This window comes from Bombina bombina, chromosome 5 (genome assembly GCF_027579735.1).
Source record: "Bombina bombina isolate aBomBom1 chromosome 5, aBomBom1.pri, whole genome shotgun sequence".
NCBI lineage: Eukaryota > Metazoa > Chordata > Amphibia > Anura > Bombinatoridae > Bombina > Bombina bombina.
In genome coordinates, this window is record NC_069503.1 from 956243056 (window position 1) to 956268265 (window position 25210).

At 39.2% G+C, this 25210-nt stretch overlaps 1 protein-coding gene across 1 annotated transcript in view; it reads right to left on the minus strand.

Moving 5' to 3' along the window:
• The window catches only part of PAG1 (phosphoprotein membrane anchor with glycosphingolipid microdomains 1), a 194445-nt gene that overhangs the window by 20612 nt on the left and 148623 nt on the right, over window positions 1-25210 (minus strand). The window contains exon 6 of the mRNA XM_053715157.1: window positions 21150-21209. Within this exon, the coding sequence (XP_053571132.1) occupies window positions 21150-21209 (60 nt within the window). The remainder of the gene's footprint in view (window positions 1-21149; window positions 21210-25210) is intronic.

Here is a 25210-nt window from a genome sequence, read left to right on the forward strand (position 1 = left end):
AGAAGTCTCAACCAAGATGCTAAAGAAATGGCAGAGGCTTTCTGACCTTTTCTAGAACCAGAAAAAAATAAAAATAGAATAGAAGTCTGTCTGAAATCCTTATTAGCATCAACATAATATTTCAAAGCTCTTACTACATACAAAGATTGCAAAAATCTTTCAAGAGTATTCTTAGGATTAGGACACAAGGAAGGAACAATAATTTATCTATTAATGTTGTTAGTATTCACAACTTTAGGCAAATTTTTTAAAGAAGTCTGCAAAACTGCTTTATCTTGATGAAAAATCAGATAAGGAGACTCACAAGAGGGAGGAGACAATTCAGAAACTCTTCTAGTAGAATAGATAGCCAATAGAAATAACACTTTCCAAGAAAGTAGTTTAATGTTCAAAGAATGCATAGGCTCAAAAGGAGGAGCCTGCAAAGTCTTTAATACCAATTTAAAGGGCCGCTGTAAGTAAATATTTTCTATGCCTGTTACTAACTAACTACCCCAAATACGCTTTTTATCAATAGCATTTCATTAACATATCTCTACCGTATATCAGAAATCTTGTCTGCAAATTTAATTGTTTTCCAAACCCACTCCGTCGGTATCCTTTGCTCTGTACCAATCCGTTTACAATACCTAGGTTTCAAAATGGCGCTTTAAACACAAAGTTATTGGTTTAAGTATTTTGAACATGCAGTGCTGAAAATAGTGGGCAGGATAATGTGACATCATCGGCGAATAAAAGATATAACTTTTAGAACGTTATGAAACTTCGTTTTGGAGAAAATATAGGTCAGTAGGTTTTAATTAATGTTTATTAACTTTAATATGTTAGTTGTTTAGCTTAAAATTATAACAGAAAGTAATCCTTTAAGACTCCAACAAGCAGTACAATATTTAATAACAGGTTTAATTTGAATCAAAGCCTGGACAAAACAGTGAATATCAGGAAGATTAGCAATCTTTCTGTGAAATAAAACAGAAAGAGCAGAGATTTGTCCTTTCAAAGTATTGGAGGACAAACCCTTATCTAAACTATCATGAAGGAACTGGAGAATCCTAGGAATCCGAAAGGAATGCCAGGAATAATCATGTGTAGAACACCAAGAACTATAGGTTTTCCAAACCTTGTGTATATTTTCTTTGAAACAGGCTTACGGGTCTGAATCATAGTTTTAATCACGGAGTCAGAGAAACCTCTATGAGTGAGGACTAAATGTTTAATTTCCATGCCATAAGACCAGGGAACTGCTAGGGTGTCCTTCATTTCTGCCTGAGGATCCCTGGACCTGGAAAGGTACCTGGGAAGTTTCTTCTTCAGATCAGATCTATCTCTGGAGAACACCACATCTGTACAATTTGATAGAATACATCTGGGTGGAGAGACCACTCCCCTGGATGTAGAGATTGCCGGTTGATATAATCCGCTTCCCAATTGTCTACACCTGGGATATGAATCGCCGTGATTAGACAGGAATTGGATTCCGCCCAAGAAAGTATTAGAGATACTTATTTCATAGCTAAGGAACTGTGATTTCCCCCTTGATGATTGACATTTGTCACTGTAGTGATATTGTCTGTCTGTAAACTAATATAAGGTTCCCTCTTCAATAGAGGCCAAGCCTGAAGAGCTCTGAAGAGAGCACCGAGTTCCAAAATATTGATTGGTGACCTAGCCTCTTAAGGATTCCAAACTCTTTGTGCTGTCAGAGACCCCCAGACAGCTCACCAACCTGTAAGACTTGCATCTGTGGTGATTACAGACCAGATAAGACGAGCAAGAGAGGCCCCTTGAATAATAAAGTGGTGGTTTAACCACCAAGTCAGAGAGAATTGAGTGGTGGGATTTAAGAATATCAGTTGTGATATCCGAGTGTAATCCCTGCACCATTGGTGCAACATGCAAAGCTGAAGAGGTCTCATGTGAAAACGAGCAAGGGGATTCAGTCCGATTCTGCAATCATGAGGCCTAAAACTTCCATGTACATAGCCACTGAAGGGAATAATAGAGACTGAAGGTTTAGACAAGCTGAAACCAATCTCAATTGTCTCTTTTCTGTTAGGGATAGACTTATGGACACTGAATCTATTTGGAAACTTAAAAAGGTGACCTTTGTCTGAGGAACCAAGAAACTCTTTGGTAAATTGATCCTCCAACCATGCCTTCGAAGAAATGACAATAGCTGTGTTGTGTGAGATTCTGCTAAATGAAAATATTGAGCTAGTATCAAGATATCGCCCAAAAAAGGAAACACTGCAATAACCTGCTTTCTGATTACAGATAGAAGGGCACCGAGAACCTTTGAGAATATTCTCTGAGCTGTTGCAAGGCCAAATGAATGGAAGAGCGACAAATTAGTAATGCTTTTCTAGAAATGAGAATCTCAGAAATTGGTAATGATCTGGGTGGATTGGGATGTGAAGATAAACATCCTGTAAATCTATTGTGGACATAAATTGACTTTTAACAAAAGGCAGAATAGTCCTTATAGTCACCATCTTGAAAGTTTCCTTCTTTGGGACAATGAAAAGATTTAAATAAAAACCCAAACCCTGTTCCTAAAGAGGAACTGGGATAATTACCCCCAAGAGTTCTAGATCTGAAACACATTTCAGAAATGTTACATGCTGATGAGGGAAAGACCCTGAAATTGACAAAATAAGTGCCTTTCCAAAGCTGAGAATGTCCCTTAAAAAAAGATACATACTTACCATAAGACACCCATCTACATTTAGCAGACAGCTAAACCAGTTCTGAAACATATCAGCAGAGGTAATGGTAGAGGAGTATATTGTCAATCTGTAAAGGGAAGCAGCAGCAGAATCCCTGCAACCCAATTTACAGAGAGCCTTATGAAAAGATTTCCCATAGGCAAAAACATAGTATCATCAGGCAATACTCCCTTCACATCAATCAAACAAACACTGTACTTAGAGAGGAACTAGGCTTCAATATACTTAGAAGCTCCTTTCACTGAAGATCAAGCACATCATTCTTTAAAACTAAGGTATGAGTGAGGTGGGAGGTGTATTTATAGGCATTTGAGGTTTGGGAAACTTTGCCCCCTCCTGGTAGGAATGTATATCCCATCAGTAACAAGCTTGTGGACTCTCGCCACCTATATGAAAGAAAATATGATTATAAATGGTAAACTGCAGTAAATGTGATAGAAGCATATTAAAAATCTGTCAGAGCAATTACTAGGTGTTATACATCATAAATGTCTTAATCCTCAAGGGATCTCTCTGAAATCAACATTTTTTATTGCCCTTCCATAGATTTAAGCATTAGCATATATATTTTTTTTTAAATCTATAAAAATCAATATTCATAAACTGAAAGGGACAGTAAAGTCAAAATAAAGGGACAGGAAACCCCAAAATGTTCTTTCATGATATGGATAGAACATACAATTTTAAACAACTTTCCCATTTACTTCTGTTATCAAATTTGCTTCATTATCTTGTTATCCTTTGCTGAAGGAACAGCATTGCACTACTGGCAGCTAGCTGAAGACACCTAGTTAGCCAATCACAAGAGACAAATGTGTGCCGGCACTAATCAGCAGCTAGCTCCCACTAGTGTAGGATATGCGTGTGTTCTTTTTTAACAAGGGATATCAAGAGAACAAAGTACATTTGAAAATATAAGAGAATTTAAGTGTCTTTAAATTACATGCTCTATCTGAGTCATGCAAGTTTAATTTTGACTTTGCTATCCCTTTAAAGTGCCATAAAACATGTTGAGATCTGTGCATATCCTAAAATTAAGTAAAAATAGTTTGCATAAAAAAATTGTTTAAAAATTGCTGGCAAGTATTTTAATTTTTTTTTCAAAAATAAGCAAAATGACTTACATAGCTATGCTGTCTGGATTAGTCTGATCCACCCCCCTTCCCTTATCAGTGCTCAGCATCTAAAACACAGGCATTGTATTTCACAGCAGCTTATTTGCTTTTAGGCATGCTCCAGGAAATGTGTGGGGGGAGTTAAAGCTGTACAATTCGGAAAACATAATTTATGTAAGAACTTACCTGATAAATTCATTTCTTTCATATTAGCAAGAGTCCATGAGCTAGTGACGTATGGGATATACATTCCTACCAGGAGGGGCAAAGTTTCCCAAACCTTAAAATGCCTATAAATACACCCCTCACCACACCCACAATTCAGTTTAACGAATAGCCAAGAAGTGGGGTGATAAGAAAAAAGTGCGAAAGCATATAAAATAAGGAATTGGAATAATTGTGCTTTATACAAAAAAATCAAAACCACCACAAAAAAGTGCGGGCCTCATGGACTCTTGCTAATATGAAAGAAATGAATTTATCAGGTAAGTTCTTACATAAATTATGTTTTCTTTCATGTAATTAGCAAGAGTCCATGAGCTAGTGACGTATGGGATAATGATTACCCAAGATGTGGATCTTTCCACACAAGAGTCACTAGAGAGGGAGGGATAAAATAAAGACAGCCAATTCCTGCTGAAAATAATCCACACCTAGAATAAAATTTTTAATGAAAAAACATAAGCAGAAGATTAAAACTGAAACCACTGCCTGAAGTATGTTTCTACCAAAAACTGCTTCAGAAGAAGAAAACACATCAAAATGGTAGAATTTAGTAAAAGTATGCAAAGAGAACCAAGTTGCTGTTTTGCAAATCTGATCAACCGAAGCTTCATTCTTAAACGCCCAGGAAGTAGAAACTAACCTAGTAGAATGAGCTGTAATCCTTTGAGGCGGAGTGTTACCCGACTCAACATAGGCATGACGAAATAAAGATTTCAACCAAGATGCCAAAGAAATGGCAGAAGCTTTCTGGTCTTTTCTAGAACCGGAAAAGATGACAAATAGACTAGAAGTCTTTCGGAAAGACTTAATAGCTTCAACATAATATTACAAAGCTCTAACAGCATCCAAAGAATGCAATGATTTCTCCTTAGAATTCATAGGATTAGGACATAATGAAGGAACCACAATTTCTCTACTAATGTTGTTAGAATTCACAACCTTAGGTAAAAAATTCAAAAGAAGTTCGCAGCACCGACTTATCCTGATGCAAAATCAGAAAAGGAGACTCACAAAAAAGAGTAGATAATTCAGAGACTCTTCTGGCAGAAGAGATGGCCAAAAGAAACAAAACTTTCCAAGAAAGTAATATAATGACCAAAGAATGCATGGGTTCAAAAGGAGGAGCTTGAAGAGCCCCCAGAACCAAATTCAAACTCCAAGGAGGAGAAATTGACTGAATGACAGGTTTTATACGAACCAAAGCTTGTACAAAACATTGAATATCAGGAAGATTAGCAATCCTTCTGTAAAAAAGAACAGAAAGAGCAGAGATTTGTCTTTCAAGAAACTTGCGGACAAACCTTTATCTAAACCATCCTGAAGAAATATAAGTCTTCCAGACTCTATAATATATCTCTCTAGATACAGATTTACGAGCCTGTCACATAGTATCAATCACAGAGTCAGAGAAACCTCTTTGACCAAGAATCAAGCGTTCAAACTCCACACCTTAAAATTAAGGTTTTGAGATCCTGATGGAAAAAAGAACCTTGAGACAGAAAGACTGGTCTTAACGGAAGAGTCCACAGCTGGCAAGAGGCCATCCGGACAAGATCCGCATACCAAAACCTGTGAGGCCATGCTGGAGCTACCAGCAGGACAAACGAGCATTCCTTAGAATATTGGAGAATACCCTTGGAAGAAGAACTAGAGGCGGAAAGATATAGGCAGGATGATACTTGTAAGGAAGAGATAATGCATCCACTGCCTCCGCCCGAGGATCCCTGGATCCGGACAGATACCAGGGAAGTTTCTTGTTTAGATGAGAAGCCATCAGATCTATTTCTGGGAGTTCCCACATTTGAACAATCTGAGGAAATACCTCTGGGTGAAGACCATTCGCCCAGGTGCAACGTTTGGCGACTGAGATAATCCGCTTTCCAATTGTCCATACCTGGGATATGAACCGCAGAGATTAGACAGGAGCTGGATTCCGCCCAAACCAAAATTCGAGATACTTCTTTCATAGCCAGAGGACTGTGAGTCCCTCCTTGATGATTGATGTATGCCACAGTTGTGACATTGTCTATCTGAAAACAAATGAACAACTCTCTCTTCAGAAGAGGCCAAGACTGAAGAGCTCTGAAATTGCACGGAGTTCCAAAATATTGATCGGAAATCTCACCTCCTGAGATTCCCAAACCCCTTGTGCCGTCAGATACCCCCACACAGCTCCCCAACCTGTAAGACTTGCATCTGTTGAGATTATAGTGCAGGTCGGAGGAACAAAGAAGCCCCCTGAACTAAACGATGGTGATCTGTCCACCATGTCAGAGAGTGTCGTATAATCGGTTTAAAGATATTAAGTGAGATATCTTTGAGTAATCCCTGCACCATTGGTTCAGCATACAGAGCTGAAGAGGTCGCATGTGAAAACGAGCAAAGGAGATCGCATCTGATGCGGCAGTCCTAAGACCTAAAATTTCCATGCATAAGGCTACCAAAGGGAATGATTGTGACTGAAGGTTTTGACAAGCTGAAATCAATGTTAAACTTCTCTTGTCTGACAAGTACAGAGTCATAGACACTGAATCTATTCTAGAAACCTAAAAAGGTTACCCTTGTCTGAGGAATCAATGAACTGATTAGTAAATTGATCCTCCAACCATGAACTTGAAGAAACAACACAAGTCGATTCGTATGAGATTCTTCGAAAATGAGAAGACTGAGCAAGTACCCAGATATCGTCCAATAAGGAAATACCAAAACCCTGTTCTCTGATTACAGAAAGAAGGGCACCGAGAACCTTTGAAAAAAATTCTTGGAACTGAGGCTAGAGCCACAAAACTGGTAATGCTTGTCTTAAAAAGAGAATCTCAGACACTAAAAGTGATCTGGATGAATCGGAATATGCAGATACACATCCTGTAAATCTATTGTAGACATATAATGCCCTTGCTAAACAAAAGGCAGGACAGTCCTACAGAAACTGAATGTTGGAATCCTTACATAACGATTCAATATTGATAGATCCGGAACTGGTCTGAAGGAATTGACCTTCTTTGGTACAATGAAGAGATAAAATAAAACCCCAGCCCCTGTTCCAGAACTGGAACTGGCATAATTACTCCAGCCAACTCTAGATCTGAAACACATTTCAGAAATGCTGAGCCTTTGCTGTGTTAACTGGGACACGGGAAAGAAAAAATCTCTTAGCAGGAGGCCTTAACTGAAGCCAATGCTGTACCTTTCTGAAACAATGTTCTAAAACCAGAAATTGAGAACGGAATTGATCAAAATTTCTTTGAAGAAAACGTAATCTGCCCCATACCAGCTGAGCTGGAATAAGGTCCGCACCTTCATGGGTACTTAGGAGCTGGCTATAGGTTTTCTATAAGGCTTGGATATATTCCAAACTGGAAATAGTTTCCAAACTGATACCGCTCCTGAGGATGAAGGATCAGGCTTTTGTTGCTTATTGTGAGGAAAGGAACGAAAAATGATTATTAGACCTAAATTTACCTTAGATTTTTTATCCTTTGGTAAAAAAGTTCCCTTCCTTCCAGAAACAGTTGAAATAATAATTTATTACCCTGGAAAGAAAAGGAAAGCAAAGTTGACTTAGAAGACATAACAGCATTCCAAGTTTAATCCATAAAGCTTTTCTAGCTAAAATAGCTAGAGACATATACCTGACATCAACTCTAATGATATCAAAAGATGGTATCACCAATAAAATTATTAGCATGTTATAGAATAATAATAATGCTATAAAATTATGATCTGTTACTTGTTGCGCTAAAGCTTCTAACCAAAAAGTTGAAGCTGCAGCAACATCCGCTAAAAATATAGCAGGTCTAAGAAGATTACCTGAACATAAGTAAGCTTTTCTTAGAAAGGATTCAATTTTCCTATCTAAAGGATCCTTAAAATGAATTACTATCTACCGTAGGAATAGTAGCACATTTAGCAGGAGTAGAGACAGCCCCATAACCTTAGGGATTTTGTCCCAAAAAAACTCTAATCTGTCAGATGGCACAGGATATAATTGCTTAAACGTTTAGAAGGAGTAAAAGAATTACCCAAATTATTCCATTCCCTGGAAATTACTTCAGAAATAGCATCAGGGAGATTAAACACTTCTGGAATAACTACAGGAGATTTAAAAACCTTATTTAAACGTTTAGATTTAGTATCAAGAGGACCAGAATCCTCTATTTCTAATGCAATTAATACTTCTTTAAATAAAGAACGAATAAATTCCATCTTGAACAAATACAAAGATTTATCAGCATCAACCTCTGAGACAGAAACCTCTGAACCAGAAGAACCATTATCAGTATCAGAATGATGATGTTCATTTAAAAATTCATCTGAAAAAAGAGAAGTTTTAAAAGACTTTTATGTAAACTAGAAGGAGAAATAACAGACATAGCCTTCTTAATGGATTTAAAAAATAAAATCTCTTATGTTTATCAGGAACACTCTGAAAATTAGATGTTGACGGAACAGCAACAGGTAATGTAACAGTACTAAAGGAAATTTTATCTGCATTAATAAGTTTGTCATGACATGCAATACAAACAACAGCTGGAGAAACAGATACCAAAAATTATAGCAGATACACTTAGCTTGGTAGCTCCAGCACTAGACAGCGATTTTCCTGTAGTATCTTCTGACTCAGATGCAACGTGAGACATCTTGCAATATGTAAGAGAAAAAACAACATATAAAGCAAAATTGATCAAATTCCTTAAATGACAGTTTCAGGAATGGGAAAAAATGCCAGTGAATAAGCTTCTAGCAACCAGAAGCAATGAAAAAATAAGACTTAAATAATGTGGAGACAAAAGCGACGCCCTTATTTTTTAGCGCCAAATAAGACGCCCACATTATTTGGCGCCTAAATGCTTTTGGCGCCAAAAATGACGCCACATCCGGAACGCCGACATTTTTGGCGCAAAATAACGTCAAAAAATGACGCAACTTCCGGCGACACGTATGACGCCGGAAACGGAAAAGAATTTTTGCGCCAAAAAAGTCAGCGCCAAGAATGACGCAATAAAATGAAGCATTTTCAGCCCCCGCGAGCCTAACAGCCCACAGGAAAAAAAGAGTCAAATTTTTGAAGGTAAGAAAAAATGATTAATTCAAATGCATTATCCCAAATATGAAACTGACTGTCTGAAAAATAAGGAAAGTTGAACATTCTGAGTCAAGGCAAATAAATGTTTGAATACATTTATTTAGAACTTTATAAACAAAGTGCCCAACCATAGCTTAGAGTGTCACAGAAAATAAGATTTACTTACCCCAGGACACTCATCTACATGTTTGTAGAAAGCCAAACTAGTACTGAAACGAGAATCAGCAGAGGTAATGGTATATATATAAGAGTATATCGTCGATCTGAAAAGGGAGGTAAGAGATGAATCTCTACGACCGATAACAGAGAACCTATGAAATAGACCCCGTAGAAGGAGATCACTGTATTCAAATAGGCAATACTCTCCTCACATCCCTCTGACATTCACTGCACGCTGAGAGGAAAACCGGGCTCCAACTTGCTGCGGAGCGCATATCAACGTAGAATCTAGCACAAACTTACTTCACCACCTCCATCGGAGGCAAAGTTTGTAAAACTGAATTGTGGGTGTGGTGAGGGGTGTATTTATAGGCATTTTAAGGTTTGGGAAACTTTGCCCCTCCTGGTAGGAATGTATATCCCATACGTCACTAGCTCATGGACTCTTGCTAATTACATGAAAGAAACTTAATTCTGAGTCTTGCGTTAGGCTTAAAAAGCAGCGTTGGCCGGTCCCAATGCTGCTTTTTAACGCCCGCTGGTATTACGATTCTTGAATTTACAGGTGTACCGCTCACTTTTTTGGCCAGACTCGGAAATACTGCAAATCCATTTACGTCAATTGCGTATCCTATTTTTGGGACTTGCATAGCGCCGGTATTATAAGTCTGACCAAAAGTGAGCGGTAGACCCTCTCCTGTCAAGCCTGGTACCGCATTTAAAAGTCAGTAGTTAAGAGTTTTACACTACAACGCCGTAGCATAAAACTCTTAACTAAAGTGCTAAAAAGTACACTAACACCCATAAACTACCTATTAACCCCTAAACCGAGGCCCCCCCACATCGCAAACACTAAAATAATTATTTTAACCCCTAATCTGCCGAACCGGACATCGCCGCCACTATAATAAATATATTAACCCCTAAACCGCTGCACTCCCGCATCACAAACACTAGTTAAATATTATTAATCCCTAATCTGCCGTCCCTAACATCGCCGCCACCTACCTACATTTATTAACCCCTAATCTGCCGCCCCCAACGTCGCCACCAATATATTAAATGTATTAACCCCTAAACCTAAGTCTAACCCTAACCCTCCCTAACAAATATAATTACAATAAATCAAAATAAAATTACTACAATTAACTAAATAATTCCTATTTAAAACTAAATACTTACCTATAAAATAAACCCTAAACTAGCTACAATATAACTAATAGTTACATTGTATCTATCTTAGAGTTTATTTTTATTTTACAGGCAACTTTGTATTTATTTTAACTAGGTAGAATAGTTATTAAATAGTTATTAACTATTTAATAACTACCTAGTTAAAATAAAGACAAATTTACCTGTAAAATAAAACCTAACCTAAGTTACACCTAACACCTAACACTACACTACAATTAAATAAATTACCTAAATTAAATACAATTAATTACAATTAAAGGGACAGTTAACACCAGAATTTTTGTTGTTTAAAAAGATAGATAATCCCTTTATTACCCACTACCCAGTTTTTTGCAAAACCAACACTGTTATATTAATACACTTTTTACTTCTGTGACTAACTTGTATCTAAGCATCTTCTGACCGCCCCTAATCACATGACTTTTAGTTATTTTGCATATAGTTGCATTTTAGCCAATTAGTGCAGTGTCTGCCACTAGCCACGGGCGTGATCACAATGCTATCTATATGGCCTGCATGAGCTTGCTCTCCCCTGCTGTGAAAAGTAAATAAAATAGAGGCGGCCTTCAAGGGCTTAGAAATTATCATATGTGCCTCCCTATGTTTGCTTTCAACTAGAATACCAAGAGAACAAAGCAAAATTGTTGATAAAAGTAAATTGGAAAGTTGTTTAAAATTACATGCCCTATTTGAAAAATTAAAGTTTTTTTTGGACTTGACTGTCCCTTTAAATAAAATTATCTAAAGTACGAAAAAAAACACTAAATTACAGAAAATAATAAAGAAATTACAAGATTTTTTAAACTAATTACACCTACTCTAATCCCCCTAACAAAATAAAAAAAGCCCCCCAAAATAAAAAAAAGCCCTACCCTACACTAAATTACACTAAATTACAAATAGCCTTTAAAAGGGCCTTTTTGTGGGGCATTGCCCCAAAGTAATTAGCTCTTTTACCTGTAAAAAAAAGTAACCCCCCCAACATTAAAACCCACCACCCACACAACCAACCCTACTCTAAAACCCACCCAATCCCCCCTTAAAAAAAACTAACACTAACCCCCTGAAGATCACCTTACCGGGAGATGTCTTCACCCAACCGGGCCGAAGTCCTCAACGAAGCCGGGAGAAGTCTTCATCCAACCGGGCAGAAGTGGTCCTCCAGACGGCATCTTCTATCTTCATCCATCCGGCGCGGAGCGGGTCCATCTTCAAGACATCCGACGCAGAGCATCCTCTTCTTTCCACGGCCGACAACTGAATGAAGGTTCCTTTAAATGACGTCATCCAAGATGGCGTCCCTTTAATTCCGATTGGCTGATAGAATTCTATCAGCCAATCGGAATTGAGGTAGAAAAAATCCTATTGGCTGATGCAATCAGCCAATAGGATTGAAGTTCAATCCTATTGGCTGATCCAATTAGCCAATAGGATTGAGCTGGCATTCCGGAGCGGCAGATTAGGGGTTAATAATATAATGCAGGTGTCAGCGATGTCGACAGCGGCAGATTAGCTGTTAATAAGTGTAAGATTAGGGGTGTTTAGACTTGGGGTTCATGTTAGGGTGTTAGGTGTAGACATAAATGTATTTTCCCCATAGGAATCAATGGGGCTGTGTTAGGAGCTTTACGCTGCTTTTTGCAGGTGTTAGGCTTTTTTTTCAGCCGGCTCTCCCCCATTGATTCCTATGGGTAAATCGTGCACAAGCACGTTTTACCAGCTCACCGCTAACGTAAGCAGAGCTGGTATTGAGGTGAGATGTGAGCTAAATTTTGCTCTTTGCTCACTTTTTTGCGGCTAACGCCGGGTTTGTAAAAACCTGTAATACCAACGCTGTCTGTAAGTGAGCGGTGAGCATAAACTGCTTGCTAGCACCGCACCCCTGTTAACGCAAAACTCGTAATCTAGGTGTTAATTTGTTCTCCCTGTACCCTTTGTTGAAGTGTAAATCTAGTTGGCTCATAGGAGCTCAGAAGTGTGCACAATTAGAGGATGGGTTTAGCATACCATGACTACGTTTTCACCAATTGAGCCACTTTATATATACACACACAAACATAGTGGTCGATTTATGAAGCAGCGGATGCTGCTTCCGACCCACTCCAATTCAGGTCCGCCTGAAGCGGAAGGTAACTCGTCCGCCACCTCTGAGGCGGCAGACAGCAATCAGCCCGATCGGATACGATCAGGTTGATTGACCCCCTGCTAGTTGCCGATTGGCCACGAATGTGCAGGGGGCGGCATTGCACAAGAATTTCAATAGAAATGCTTGTGCAATGATAAATGCCTACAATGTATGCTGTCAGCATTTATCGATGTGCGGCGGACATGATCCAATACAGTGGATTATATCCGCTCATTAGTAAATTGGCCCCATAGAATTAAATGTATCAGACAATTTACAGATAAATGATGTCAGAATTGCCTGAAAACCAAGCCGTCTCTTTCATACTCCTATTGATCTCTAAATCCCAGACATTTCACTTATATGTAGAAATATATGACTGTTTCACTATCACATACTTTATTAGACGATACAATACAATGCTAGGTCTACTCCCAAATCTGCTTTTTCTGCATATCTTTTAGAAACTAACATTAAAATATGGACATGCAGGTTAATTTACTCCACAAATATCTATTTCCAGAAATAAAGGGGTTGCTCAGGGTTGATACACTATGAGGCAGATTTAGGGTTGCCACCTTTAGTTCAGGCCAAACCCGAACACTCTAACGCCGGGCACAGTACAGTTTTTTGCAGAGTACACACTATTTATAAATGCGAAAACACTAACTCGCACATAGATATTCACACTTTCACACACTATCTCACAAACACACTCTCTCACACACATTCTATCTTACACACAAATACACTAACTCTTTCACACACACACATACACACCCTCTCACACACTAACACACACACGCAAAGACACTAACTCTTTCACACACACACACACACACTAAAACCCACATACTTTCTCACACACACACACACACAAATACACAAAAATACACACTCTTTCACACACACACAGACTCACACACACACATAAAGACACAGACAAACAAAAAAACACATACCCTCACACATAAAGACACTTAAAGGGACAGTCAACACCAGAATTTTTGTAGTTTAAAAAGATAGATAATCCCTTTATAACCCATTCCCAAGTTTTGCATAACCAACACTGTTATATTAATACACTTTTTATTTCTGTGACTATCTTTTATCTAAGAATCTTCTGACCGCCCCTAATCACATGACTTTTAGTTATTATCTATTGACTTGCAGTTTAGCCAATTAGTGCAGTGTCTGCCACAACCCACGGGCGTGATCACAATGCTATCTATATGGTTTACCTGAACTACTCTCCCCTGTTGTGAAAAGCAAATACAAAAGCATGTGATTAGAGGCGGCCTTCAAGGGCTTAGAAATTATCATATGAGCCTTCCTAGGTTTGCTCTCAACTAGAATACCAAGAGAACAAAGCAAAATTGTTGATAAAAGTAAATTTGAAAGTTGTTTAACATTACATGCCCTATTTGAAAAAACAGAATTTATGTTTACCTGATAAATTACTTTCTCCAACGGTGTGTCCGGTCCACGGCGTCATCCTTACTTGTGGGATATTCTCTTCCCCAACAGGAAATGGCAAAGAGCCCAGCAAAGCTGGTCACATGATCCCTCCTAGGCTCCGCCTTCCCCAGTCATTCGACCGACGTAAAGGAGGAATATTTGCATAGGAGAAATCATATGATACCGTGGTGACTGTAGTTAGAGAAAATAAATCATCAGACCTGATTAAAAAACCAGGGCGGGCCGTGGACCGGACACACCGTTGGAGAAAGTAATTTATCAAGTAAACATAAATTCTGTTTTCTCCAACATAGGTGTGTCCGGTCCACGGCGTCATCCTTACTTGTGGGAACCAATACCAAAGCTTTAGGACACGGATGATGGGAGGGAGCAAATCAGGTCACCTAGATGGAAGGCACCACGGCTTGCAAAACCTTTCTCCCAAAAATAGCCTCAGAAGAAGCAAAAGTATCAAATTTGTAAAATTTAGTAAAAGTGTGCAGTGAAGACCAAGTCGCTGCCTTACATATCTGATCAACAGAAGCCTCGTTCTTGAAGGCCCATGTGGAAGACACGGCCCTAGTGGAATGAGCTGTGATTCTTTCAGGAGGCTGTCGTCCGGCAGTCTCATAAGCCAATCTGATGATGCTTTTAAGCCAAAAAGAGAGAGAGGTAGAAGTTGCTTTTTGACCTCTCCTTTTACCAGAATAAACAACAAACAAGGAAGATGTTTGTCTGAAATCCTTTGTAGCCTCTAAATAGAATTTTAGAGCACGAACTACATCCAAATTGTGCAACAAACGTTCCTTCTTTGAAACTGGATTCGGACACAAAGAAGGCACGACTATCTCCTGGTTAATATTTTTGTTAGAAACAACTTTCGGAAGAAAACCAGGTTTAGTACGCAAAACCACCTTATCTGCATGGAACACCAGATAAGGAGGAGAACACTGCAGAGCAGATAACTCTGAAACTCTTCTAGCAGAAGAAATTGCAACCAAAAACAAAACTTTCCAAGATAATAACTTGATATCAACGGAATGTAGGGGTTCAAACGGAACCCCCTGAAGAACTGAAAGAACTAAATTAAGACTCCAAGGAGGAGTCAAAGGTTTGTAAACAGGCTTGATTCTAACCAGAGCCTGAACAAAAGCTTGAACATCTGGCACAGCCGCCAGCTTTTTGTGAAGTAAAACAGATAAAGCAGAAATCTGTCCCTTCAAAGAACTTGCAGATAATCCTTTCTCCAAACCTTCTTGAAGAAAGGATAGAATCTTAGGAATTTTTATCTTGTTCCATGGGAATCCTTTAGATTCACACCAACAGATATATTTTTTCCATATTTTATGGTAGATTTTTCTAGTTACAGGCTTTCTGGCCTGAACAAGAGTATCAATGACAGAATCTGAGAACCCTCGCTTTGATAAAATCAAGCGTTCAATCTCCAAGCAGTCAGTTGGAGTGCGGCCAGATTCGGATGTTCGAACGGACCTTGAACAAGAAGGTCCTGTCTCAAAGGTAGCCTCCATGGTGGAGCCGATGACATATTCACCAGATCTGCATACCAAGTCCTGCGTGGCCACGCAGGAGCTATCAAGATCACCGATACCCTCTCCTGTTTGATCCTGGCTACCAGCCTGGGAATGAGAGGAAACGGTGGGAACACATAAGCTAGGTTGAAGCTCCAAGGTGCTACTAGTGCATCCACTAGAGTCGCCTTGGGATCCCTGGATCTGGACCCGTAGCAAGGAACCTTGAAGTTCTGACGAGACGCCATCAGATCCATGTCTGGAATGCCCCACAATTGAATTATTTGGGCAAAGATTTCCGGATGGAGTTCCCACTCCCCCGGATGAAATGTCTGACGACTCAGAAAATCCGCTTCCCAATTTTCCACTCCTGGGATGTGGATTGCAGACAAGTGGCAGGAGTGAGTCTCCGCCCATTGAATTATTTTGGTCACTTCTTCCATCGCCAGGGAACTCCTTGTTCCCCCCTGATGGTTGATATACGCAACAGTCGTCATGTTGTCTGATTGAAACCGTATGAATTTGGCCTTTGCTAGATGAGGCCAAGCCTTGAGAGCATTGAATATCGCTCTCAGTTCCAGAATATTTATCGGGAGAAGAGATTCTTCCCGAGACCAAAGACCCTGAGCTTTCAGGGGTTCCCAGACCGCGCCCCAGCCCACCAGACTGGCGTCGGTCGTGACAATGACCCACTCTGGTCTGCGGAAGCTCATCCCTTGTGACAGGTTGTCCAGGGTCAGCCACCAACGGAGTGAATCTCTGGTCCTCTGATCTACTTGTATCGTCGGAGACAAGTCTGTATAATCCCCATTCCACTGACTGAGCATGCACAGTTGTAATGGTCTTAGATGAATTCGCGCAAAAGGAACTATGTCCATTGCCGCGACCATCAAACCTATTACTTCCATGCACTGCGCTATGGAAGGAAGAAGAACAGAATGAAGTACTTGACAAGCGCTTAGAAGTTTTGATTTTCTGGCCTCTGTCAGAAAAATCCTCATTTCTAAGGAGTCTATTATTGTTCCCAAGAAGGGAACTCTTGTTGACGGAGATAGAGAACTTTTTTCTACGTTCACTTTCCACCCGTGAGATCTGAGAAAGGCCAGGACAATGTCCGTATGAGCCTTTGCTTGAGGTAGAGACGACGCTTGAATCAGTATGTCGTCCAAGTAAGGTACTACTGCAATGCCCCTTGGTCTTAGCACCGCTAGAAGGGACCCAAGTACCTTTGTGAAAATTCTTGGAGCAGTGGCTAATCCGAATGGAAGTGCCACAAACTGGTAATGCTTGTCCAGAAAGGCGAACCTTAGGAACCGATGATGTTCCTTGTGGATAGGAATATGTAGATACACATCCTTTAAATCCACCGTGGTCATGAATTGACCTTCCTGGATGGTAGGAAGAATTGTCCGAATGGTTTCCATTTTGAACGATGGAACCTTGAGAAATTTGTTTAGGATCTTGAGATCTAAGATTGGTCTGAATGTTCCCTCTTTTTTGGGAACTATGAACAGATTGGAGTAGAATCCCATCCCTTGTTCTCCTAATGGAACAGGATGAATCACTCCCATTTTTAACAGGTCTTCTACACAATGTAAGAATGCCTGTCTTTTTATGTGGTCTGAAGACAATTGAGACCTGTGGAACCTCCCCCTTGGGGGTAGCTCCTTGAATTCCAGAAGATAACCTTGGGAGACTATTTCTAGCGCCCAAGGATCCAGAACATCTCTTGCCCAAGCCTGAGCGAAGAGAGAAAGTCTGCCCCCCACCAGATCCGGTCCCGGATCGGGGGCCAACATCTCATGCTGTCTTGGTAGCAGTGGCAGGTTTCTTGGCCTGCTTACCTTTGTTCCAGCCTTGCATTGGCCTCCAGGCTGGCTTGGTTTGAGAAGTATTACCCTCTTGCTTAGAGGATGTAGAACTTGGGGTTGGTCCGTTTCTGCGAAAGGGACGAAAATTTGGTTTATTTTTAGCCTTGAAAGACCTATCCTGAGGAAGGGCGTGGCCCTTACCCCCAGTGATATCTGAAATAATCTCTTTCAAGTCAGGGCCAAACAGCGTTTTCCCCTTGAAAGGTATGTTAAGCAATTTGTTCTTGGAAGACGCATCCGCTGACCAAGATTTTAGCCAAAGCGCTCTGCGCGCCACAATAGCAAACCCCGAATTTTTCGCCGCTAATCTAGCCAATTGCAAAGTGGCGTCTAAAGTAAAAGAATTAGCCAATTTAAGAGCATGAATTCTGTCCATAATCTCCTCATAAGAAGAATCTTTATTGAGCGACTTTTCTAGTTCATCGAACCAGAAACACGCTGCTGTAGTGACAGGAACAATGCATGAAATTGGTTGTAGAAGGTAACCTTGCTGAACAAACATCTTTTTAAGCAAACCCTCTAATTTTTTATCCATAGGATCTTTGAAAGCACAACTATCTTCTATAGGGATAGTAGTGCGTTTGTTTAGAGTAGAAACCGCCCCCTCGACCTTGGGGACTGTCTGCCATAAGTCCTTTCTGGGGTCGACCATAGGAAACAATTTCTTAAATATAGGGGGAGGGACAAAAGGTATGCCGGGCCTTTCCCATTCTTTGTTTACAATGTCCGCCACCCGCTTGGGTATAGGAAAAGCTTCGGGGGGCCCCGGGACCTCTAGGAACTTGTCCATCTTACATAATTTCTCTGGAATGACCAAATTGTCACAATCATCCAGAGTAGATAACACCTCCTTAAGCAGAGCGCGGAGATGTTCCAATTTAAATTTGAATGTAATCACATCAGGTTCAGCTTGTTGAGAAATTTTCCCTGAATCTGAAATTTCTCCCTCAGACAAAACCTCCCTGGCCCCCTCAGACTGGTGTAGGGGCATTTCAGAACCATTATCATCAGCGTCCTCATGCTCTTCGGTATTTTCTAAAACAGAGCAGTCGTGCTTTCGCTGATAAGTGGGCATTTTGGCTAAAATGTTTTTGATAGAATTATCCATTACAGCCGTTAATTGTTGCATAGTAAGGAGTATTGGCGCACTAGATGTACTAGGGGCCTCCTGTGTGGGCAAGACTGGCGTAGACGAAGGAGGGGATGATGCAGTACCATGCTTACTCCCCTCACTTGAGGAATCATCTTGGGCATCATTTTCTCTAAATTTTGTGTCACATACATCACATCTATTTAAATGAGAAGGAACCTTGGCTTCCTCACATACAGAACATAGTCTATCTGATAGTTCAGACATGTTAAACAGGCAAAAACCTGATAACAAAGTACAAAAAACGTTTTAAAATAAAACCGTTACTGTCACTTTAAATTTTAAACTGAACACACTTTATTACTGAAAATGTGAAAAAGTATGAAGGAATTGTTCAAAATTCACCAAAATTTCACCACAGTGTCTTAAAGCCTTAAAAGTATTACACACCAAATTTGAAAGCTTTAACTCTTAAAATAACGGAACAGGAGCCGTTTTTATATTTAACCCCTATACAGTCCCTGGTATCTGCTTTGCTGAGACCCAACCAAGCCCAGAGGGGAATACGATACCAAATGACGCCTTCAGTAAGCTTTTTCTATGTATCTGAGCTCCTCACACATGCATCTGCATGCCTTGCTTCCCAAAAACAACTGCGCAATAGAGGCGCGAAAATGAGGCTCTGCCTATGATTAGAGAAGGCCCCCAGTGAAAAAGGTGTCCAATACAGTGCCTGCCGGTTATTTAACATAATTCCCAAGAATAAAATAACTCCTCAAAGCTATAAACTATTAAAAATGCTTATAAATCAATCGTTTTAGCCCAGAAAAATGTCTACCAGTCTTTAAGCCCTTGTGAAGCCCTTTATTCTTATTTAATAAAAATGGCTTACCGGATCCCATAGGGAAAATGACAGCTTCCAGCATTACCAAGTCTTGTTAGAAATGTGTCATACCTCAAGCAGCAAAAGTCTGCTCACTGTTTCCCCCAACTGAAGTTAATTCCTCTCAACAGTCCTGTGTGGAAACAGCCATCGATTTTAGTAACGGTTGCTAAAATCATTTTCCTCTTACAAACAGAAATCTTCATCTCTTTCCTGTTTCAGAGTAAATAGTACATACCAGCACTATTTTAAAATAACAAACTCTTGATTGAAGAATAAAAACTACATTTAAACACCAAAAAACTCTAAGCCATCTCCGTGGAGATGTTGCCTGTACAACGGCAAAGAGAATGACTGGGGAAGGCGGAGCCTAGGAGGGATCATGTGACCAGCTTTGCTGGGCTCTTTGCCATTTCCTGTTGGGGAAGAGAATATCCCAAAAGTAAGGATGACGCCGTGGACCGGACACACCTATGTTGGAGAAATAAAAGTTTTTTTTGGCCTTGACTGTCCCTTTAAGCACAGACAGACTCCCAAACAAAGACGCACGCACGCAAGAGAGAAATAACTGTAGGCATGTGCAGTATGCTGCAAATGTACAATGTCACCTTTTTTGGCAGTGGCAGATCCCCACCAAACCCGGCCATTTGCATGTCTAGATCTGACTCAGCTTCAAACCCGGACATACAAATAGAAAAAATTACTTTTTGGATCATTCCCATGCAGGTGGCAACCCTTGGCAGATTTATTATTTTCCAGACCATCATCATTTATATGTACTGAACCTGTCTGCATGGAATTGTAGAATGCATTTGTTGCCAGCATTTATCATGGCCCCCTGCTCTTGCACAACCGATACCATGAGAGCAGCACTTGTCAATCACCCTGGTTGGATCAGTTCAGGGGGATTTAATATGCCACATCTGAGGTGTTGAACCCATTTAAAATATCAGTTGCAACCTTGCAATTGAGTTTTTACCTTGATTCATGGAAGCAGTTTCTTTTCTTATTTTGCAATAAAAGTAAGCAAAATAAATTATGAACCTACATAGTAACCTTGAAAATCCAGCTATATTGTTTCAGGCATAATAAAAAAAGGATTGCCATTACAATGCTGTACTAGATACAGTGTCAAGTAATTCCTCATATGAAAGAGACGACTCACCTTTTAGGTAAGTAGTCTCATAGTTGTATGGGTTTTTTTTGGGGGGGGGGGGGGCAAAAAGAAGCACAGTTTCAGAGTTCTATCAGATTTATTAGTACAAATATGGTGTCAAACAGGTCATACAACTGACATTTTCACTCTGACCACGTGATAACTTTAGGATTAGTTTAGCCCTCATTTGAAAGAGGAGATTTTCTTCTTTCCAGCTCTACATGCCTAAGTCACTTTAACTGCCTATCTCCAGCATCAGACTCTAAATCTGCATTTTCCCCTTCTTGCCCCTTTCTGTGGATACCTATGAATGTAAATTACATGTACATTTCTAATGCATTTCTTTCTGAATTATTTTGTTTAAAGATATTTGGCCCTTAAATGTACTAAAATAATGTTCTGCAAAAGATAATAACTCTTATAAATAAACTTTTGTTCTTAGGAATAATGACAGTTAATCCTCAGCAGTGTCACAGTATACTGATCATTTCATACAACATTAAACTGGGAAGATTATAATCTAAATACATACATCCTCTTCTGTAAGACAGGGATCTTCTTCTCGAGATCTGTAGGATAAGGAACTTTGTCTCTAAAAGGAATAAAAAAAAAAATAGAACAGAAAGTCAATAGTTTTGCTTCTATTCTGTAAAGAACTATGCTTTTTATCTGAACATAAGCCTCAAGGGCTTCCCATTTAGGATTACAGAACAAAGATATATTTGCAGATTGAAAATGGAGTGAATATCCTAAGTGTATTAAAAAGGGAATGCGGACACAAACCAGTGCTTTGAAAATAAATCCTTAGATTGCTAAGATCAACCAAACTTAAACATTCAAACTGCATATTCAATATTTTTATTCACATAATAAACTTTAAGCTGATTATATATATAAAACAAGCCGTCCTCCCAATGTCGATAGGCAAATCGATGTTGGGAGGACGGCTTGTTAGCCTCTTCTGTGTTAGCGGTACACCGTATAAATTGACATCTTGTCTTGATAAATGCTCCACCTAGGGCCGAAATGTCGACATGTGATCTTCAGAAATCTCTTCAATAAAGTTTAAATACATTTTATATAAATCATGCGAGTGCCCATACTTATGAGACTGATATATATATATATATATATATATATATATATGTGTGTGTGTGTGTGTGTGTTTTATAATATCACACACACACAAACTTTACCCCTATGCTACCAGGCAATACATATATGGTAAAATCTGGCTCCAGCATTTTTAACATTTAAATATTAACATAAGCTCTCAACATGTTTAAAATTTAAAACATTTTATTAACATTTGAATGTCACTTATGTAATCAGTGATGTAAAACCGGTGCAAGTCACACTCCTATCTCTTCTCATACCCAGTGCATATTACTATGAATTCAATACCACTTTTTGTAATCCATTGCCCAGCAAGCTAAAAACACACAAGCTCGTTTATTTAAATCTAGCCTCAAATTAGCCATAAAAAAGGAAACTTTATAAATATACTGAAGAAGGTTTTCAAGAGCTGCACCTGTTCAAGACTCCAAATCTTCCAAGATAGAAAAAAGAAAAAAAAGAAAAAACAGTTTAAAAAACATGCATAAACATTTTAATTTGTATGCAGCCCTTTTGCAATGCAGTGCATAATTGCTGATAAGCACAATGCATATATAACACTGACTTCAGTTTCCCTTTTATGGAGATGCATACACATGTATAGCAGACAGTTTCCATAATATTGTTTCTGCACTTTATCATTGAGAGAGGTCATCCATGACATTCTCTGTGATCTGTTTCTACCAGGAACCTACCAACAGAGTCAGTGCTAGGATTTTTGGTTACACATAGGCAAAGACACATTTTGCTGTGCCATGAAGAAATTCTATACCCTGCCATTCAGTGGCGGACCTTATGAACAGAGGGCCCTGGTGCAAGATTTTTTTTGGGCCCCTCCCCCCCAGTTTTTATTTAAGTTTACCTAAACAAAATGCTAACCCCATTTCTTTGCGAACTTGTGAAATGTCCTTTTCTTCCACTCCTTAAAGGGACATTATACACTCAAAAAAATATGGGGTATTCAAATAAAGAATAAAAAAAAAATAAAGTTTGTAGTTGACATGTTTTCTGCTAAAGCTTATAAAATTGATGATAAAGTGTCACTACATAAGAATACGTTCGTAGGACACACTAGCTACAAAGCAAGGAGTTTTTCCTCGCTCCCTAGCTAGTGTCCTTATAGCCAGCCCCCATGCTGTAGCTGCTAATACATGTCAATTACAATCCCCTCCCTGACTGTTCAACTGTGCAGGGGAATAGGGAATCTCACTCACTGGGCCCCGTGACAAGGACCCTGTTCCCCCTTCTAATTGGTTGCTTGCCTGCCAGCTGTCCCCCCTCCGTTTTCAGACTGAGCCCCGTCAGTGATTGCATTGTCGAATGCCAGAAGCGCTAGCATTACAAGCCATTCCGTGTTATTACTTTGTAGCAATGTACAGGCTCTTATAATGTGTTGCAGCATTGTGGGCTGTGCGTGAGTATGATCATGCTTTCTAATATAACTGTAATGCCCATATTCAATGCTCATACTCATGCACAGCCCACAATGTGTATACGAGTTGTTCTTGTCAAGAACAACTCGTATACACATCACATTGAAACCTTTGAGGTGAAAGAGTTGGTGGTGATAATGTGAAATTGACAGTATTTTCTAGAGGCTCTGTATTATTTCCCCGTGCTGTAACCATTTCGTTTCTTGTTGCTGGTAACATGTGATGTCTGTTAATTGCGGGTCGTTTGTAGTCCATTATCTTTGCTGACACAGGAGTTAAAAAGAGAAAAAATCCAAACGTCTGCAAGAAAGTGATTCCTTCTTAGTCCCAAATGTTCTTCATTAATTTTAAAACAAATGTTCCCCATTAGCTCCATTGATTTGTTTGCAAAAGTAATTTTCAAGAGGAGAATATGAAGTATAAATTGTGTGTATACTTTATCTAATTGAAGAAGATAAAGAAGTTATTATGTGCTGCGTTTCAATGGTAGCAGTATTTGTTATGATCTGCAAAGTATATATCTCACGGTGTTACAATGGGCCTGCATGTTTAATATAGTTTAGTTTATTGTGATGAAACAAAATATATACAACAATTTACTCTGTATTACACAATCACCAGACAAGAATGCTGTGTACTTTTTGAGAGATGAAGACAGTCAACAAACAGTGAGATCACATCACGCACAAAACAACCAGAAAGTAGTCTATGTAGTGCTCAGGTTTAAATGCATAGAATGTTTGCGCTGCAAACAATAAACCGGAAAATAATTTAACAATATTTAAATTCAACATAATGTTGACGTTTATATTAATCCTTTTTGTATATTTATTGTGATGATTTGATAATGTCGTTTACCAAACTGCAGTATAAAATACAAAGTAGCTGGAAACCAATCATCACAATAAATATACAAAAAGGATTAATATAAACGTCAACATTATGTTGAATTTAAATATTGTTAAATTATTTTCCGGTTTATTGTTTGCAGCGCAAACATTCTATGCATTTAAACCTGAGCACTACATAGACTACTTTCTGGTTGTTTTGTGCGTGATGTGATCTCACTGTTTGTTGACTGTCTTCATCTCTCAAAAAGTACACAGCATTCTTGTCTGGTGATTGTGTAATACAGAGTAAATTGTTGTATATATTTTGTTTCATCACAATAAACTAAACTATATTAAACATGCAGGCCCATTGTAACACCGTGAGATATATACTTTGCAGATCATAACAAATACTGCTACCATTGAAACGCAGCACATAATAACTTCTTTATCTTCTTCAATTAGATAAAGTATACACACAATTTATACTTCATATTCTCCTCTTGAAAATTACTTTTGCAAACAAATCAATGGAGCTAATGGGGAACATTTGTTTTAAAATTAATGAAGAACATTTGGGACTAAGAAGGAATCACTTTCTTGCAGACGTTTGGATTTTTTCTCTTTTTAACTCCTGTGTCAGCAAAGATAATGGACTACAAACGACCCGCAATTAACAGACATCACATGTTACCAGCAACAAGAAACAAAATGGTTACAGCACGGGGAAATAATACAGAGCCTCTAGAAAATACTGTCAATTTCACATTATCATCACCACCAACTCTTTCACCTCAAAGGTTTCAATGTGATGTGTATACGAGTTGTTCTTGACAAGAACAACTCGTATACACATTGTGGGCTGTGCATGAGTATGAGCATTGAATATGGGCATTACAGTTATATTAGAAAGCATGATCATACTCACGCACAGCCCACAATGCTGCAACACATAATAAGAGCCTGTACATTGCTACAAAGTAATAACACGGAATGGCTTGTAATGCTAGCGCTTCTGGCATTCGACAATGCAATCACTGACGGGGCTCAGTCTGAAAACGGAGGGGGGACAGCTGGCAGGCAAGCAACCAATTAGAAGGGGGAACAGGGTGCTTGGCACGGGGCCCAGTGAGTGAGATTCCCTATTCCCCTGCACAGTTGAACAGTCAGGGAGGGGATTGTAATTGACATGTATTAGCAGCTACAGCATGGGG